Raw genomic sequence first — 3,295 nt, forward strand, 5'->3', positions numbered from 1 at the left:
GAATGATCCAAATAGTTTATCATCACTATTTAATTATCACAATTGAACTTCCACTGGTATAAATCTAATCCAAAATAGTATATCGTCACTATTTGATCATCCTCTTTCAAAAAAGAATCCAAAAGTGTCAATAACAAAGAAAAACTGCGTGGCAGTCAAGGATCTTTCTAGAATAAGCAAAGAGAATATTCTTGAAGAAATGAAAGTGATTTTGTGATACACGTGGCACGGTATTAATAGATGGTGATATAGATACCGTTAGTGGCTCCCGCTGGAGTCACTGTTAGGTAAAAAAAAATTTTGTTTTTTTGTTTTCTTTTTCAAATTATGTTTTAATATTTTTAAATATTTTAAAACAATATAATAATATTATAATAATATTAAAAAAAATTCTAAATCATTAAGAAAAAGAAAAGATTAAAAAAAAATGGCCGGCCTTGGTGTTTTCCATGAAGGAAAGTGTAGAAAACAATTTCAGAATAGAGAAAGCCCTTTGAGGCATTTCAGCAAACGCTTTCTGTGCATGTTTACTTTACAATTTATCATCGCATCCGGAGCACAGTAACGACCTTCGTCCTTATCGATGCTCTCTGTCTTCTTTTTTTTTTTCAATGGCTTCTTCCATCTCCTTAGATACAAATACCTAGAGCACACCCGCCCAAATCACTTTACATAATCTCAACTCCGCTAGTCATTTTGTTACAATTAAACTTACCATTGACAATTATCTATTGTGGAAAGCTCAGATAGTGCCTTACGTCAAGGGCAATCAGTTGTTCTATCATGTGGATGGCACTTCAGTGCCTTCTCTCATGGTTGATGGAGTTACAAATACTGACTATCTGAAATGGTCTCAGCTCGACCAACTGATTTTGTCGGCTCTTAATTCTTCTTTGTTAGAATCTGTTTTGGCACAGGTGATTGAATGCACCTCTGCGCATGATATCTGGAAAACTTTGGAGTCAATGTTCACCGCCCAGTCCTCAGCCCACCTCATGCAAACTCATCTTCAGCTAGCCACTCTCAAAAAGGGGCCTGAGTCAGTCACAAACTATTACAATAAAGCTCGCACACTTGCAGCTTCTCTTGCCGCTGCTGGTCAGCCATTGTCAGCACTGAATTTTCTGTTGATCTGTTAGCTGGTCTTGGAAACGATTATGACTGTTTGGTAACATCTTTGTCTAGTCGAGCTGATCCACTCACCTCTCACCAAATTTTTAGGCATTTACTTAACCTCACACTCAACTTGCTGCCAATCCCATGGCCGCGCACCTCACTCATACTAAACCCAACTCTTCTTCCAATTTTAGAGGCAGAGGTCGTGGGCCTCGCCGTGAACGAGGTGGGCATACACACTCATCTTCCTTTTCTAACCGACCCACTTGCAAGGTCTGTCATGAGCCAGGCCATTCTGCATTAAGTACCGAATAGAAATATTTCAATAATGTTCCATTTTGAAATTAATTATATATTATATATAAATATTTATATATATATATATATAAACTAACAAGTAATAATATATATATATATATATATATATATGTATATATATATATAAGTGTGTATAATGTATATATGTATGTATATGAACGAATTGAAGATTTATAAAATGAATATATATTAAAAAAATTATAATATTGAGTTGAGACACAAAAACCAAAAATAAAAATAAAAATAAAATAAAAGAATAGATAAATTATTAAAAATAATGATATTTAAAAAAAGAATGATAGGACATATTTAAAGTTAAAAAATTAAAATTATAAAAATATATTTTATATTTTAGAATTAATTAAATACCATATGAATTTAAAATTTATAAAAATATTATCTAAGTACAAGAAAATTATACGAACAATTTGAAACAGAATGGAAATCAAAACGGAACATGATGGTATATTATACCAGATACTACAATAAAATAGAAAATTTTGATCATACTAGTTGATACGGAATGAAATTCATAACATTACCATTCGCAACATTACTAAGGACACGCTGATGAGCAAATTGAAATAACAAAGTAGCACTACATTTATAATTTTTAAAGTAAAAAAGTCTGTAAAAATATGCTATGCCATGCCATTGCTATTGACTTAGAGCATCTCCATTCGGATGCTTATAATTCTGTTCTCTCCAAAATTTTGAGAAAAATATAGGAAGGATGAGAAAAATGCCCTCCCATTCGGATTCCTATTTTAGGATTTTATTTTTGGGGTGCTATAGTGGTTCCCTATATTTGAAAAATCACTGTACATCTCCAATCCCTTTCCTCATCCCTTTCAACTGTTGGTCACGCATTATCCCTCTCTCTCAATGTCACCATTGAGATGATCAAATTTTATTTTTCACCATTTGGACAGCCTTGATTGTAGGTCTTGCAATGTGTGGTCAAGGAGAGAAGGCATTGGTGTATTTCTCTGAGATGCAAATTGCAGGGGTGAAACCGGATGAAATTGCCTTTGTAGCCTACAAATTGTAGGGTTCTTGGCAGCCTGTAGTCATACTGGATTTGTGGATGAAGGGATTTCACATTTTAACTCAATGTCTAAGACATTTGGCATTCAGCCTAACATTGAACACTACGGTTGTATGGTTGACATATTAGGTCGAGCTGGCCGCATAGCTGAGGTAGAGGAGCTGATACAAAGCATGCCAATGGCACCAGATCATTTTGTTTTGGGAGGACTTCTTGGTGCCTGCAGAATCCATGGCAACCTTGAGGCTGCAGAAAGGGCAGCTCGAAAGCTTATTGAGCTTGACCCAAAACCATGGAGGAACATATGTGCTTCTATAAAAAAAATATATAGCTCGTCAAGGAAGTGGGAGGAAGCTAAAAAATTCAGGGAACTTAAGGGAGAAAGAAACATAAAGAAGCTGTCAGGTTGCAGTTTGATTGAAGTTGATGGTGTAGTTCATGAATTTGTAAAAGGTGACTCAACACATCCGCAATCTTCACTGATCTATGAAACATTAAGAGGACATGATAAACAGATTAAAGAAAGAGGGTTAGTTCCTTCAATCTGGTTATCACTTATCCCTTCAGTTTAATTCTTAGAACATTGACAATTTGGCAATGGATTGTTGTTAAAATATTGCTGATGTGGCTTAAAAATGACATTGGATTATCCAAATTAAAGTTCAAAATAGCTGGACCTATTGCGTCCATATGAATTTATCTGGTAGTGTTGATTATCAACCCAACAGAACAAGGATTCTCTCTCTCTCTCTCTCTCTCTCTCTCTCTCTCTCTCTCTCTCTCTCTCTCTCTCTCTCTTATCTATTGCCGAAC

General features: G+C 34.8%; 1 protein-coding gene across 1 annotated transcript; it reads left to right on the forward strand.

The window, feature by feature from the left end:
* Window positions 1-812: 812 nt before the first annotated feature.
* Window positions 813-3,054, forward strand: LOC122306497 (putative pentatricopeptide repeat-containing protein At5g59200, chloroplastic). The gene is made up of 2 exons (XM_043118926.1): window positions 813-1,134; window positions 2,486-3,054. The coding sequence occupies exons 1-2, from the start codon at window positions 813-815 to the stop codon at window positions 3,052-3,054; spliced, it is 891 nt and encodes a 296-aa protein (XP_042974860.1).
* Window positions 3,055-3,295: the final 241 nt, after the last annotated feature.

This window comes from Carya illinoinensis, chromosome 4, assembly GCF_018687715.1.
Source record: "Carya illinoinensis cultivar Pawnee chromosome 4, C.illinoinensisPawnee_v1, whole genome shotgun sequence".
NCBI classification, from domain to species: Eukaryota; Viridiplantae; Streptophyta; class Magnoliopsida; order Fagales; family Juglandaceae; genus Carya; species Carya illinoinensis.

What these genes read in the sequence shown, in the direction of transcription:
- LOC122306497 (XM_043118926.1), top strand. Translation starts at nt 813, where the DNA reads ATGGTTGATGGAGTTACAAATACTGACTATCTGAAATGGTCTCAGCTC. An exon ending in ACTGAATTTTCTGTTGATCT is followed by an intron (nt 1,135 to 2,485) that starts GTTAGCTGGTCT and finishes TACAAATTGTAG; the next exon opens with GGTTCTTGGCAGCCTGTAGT.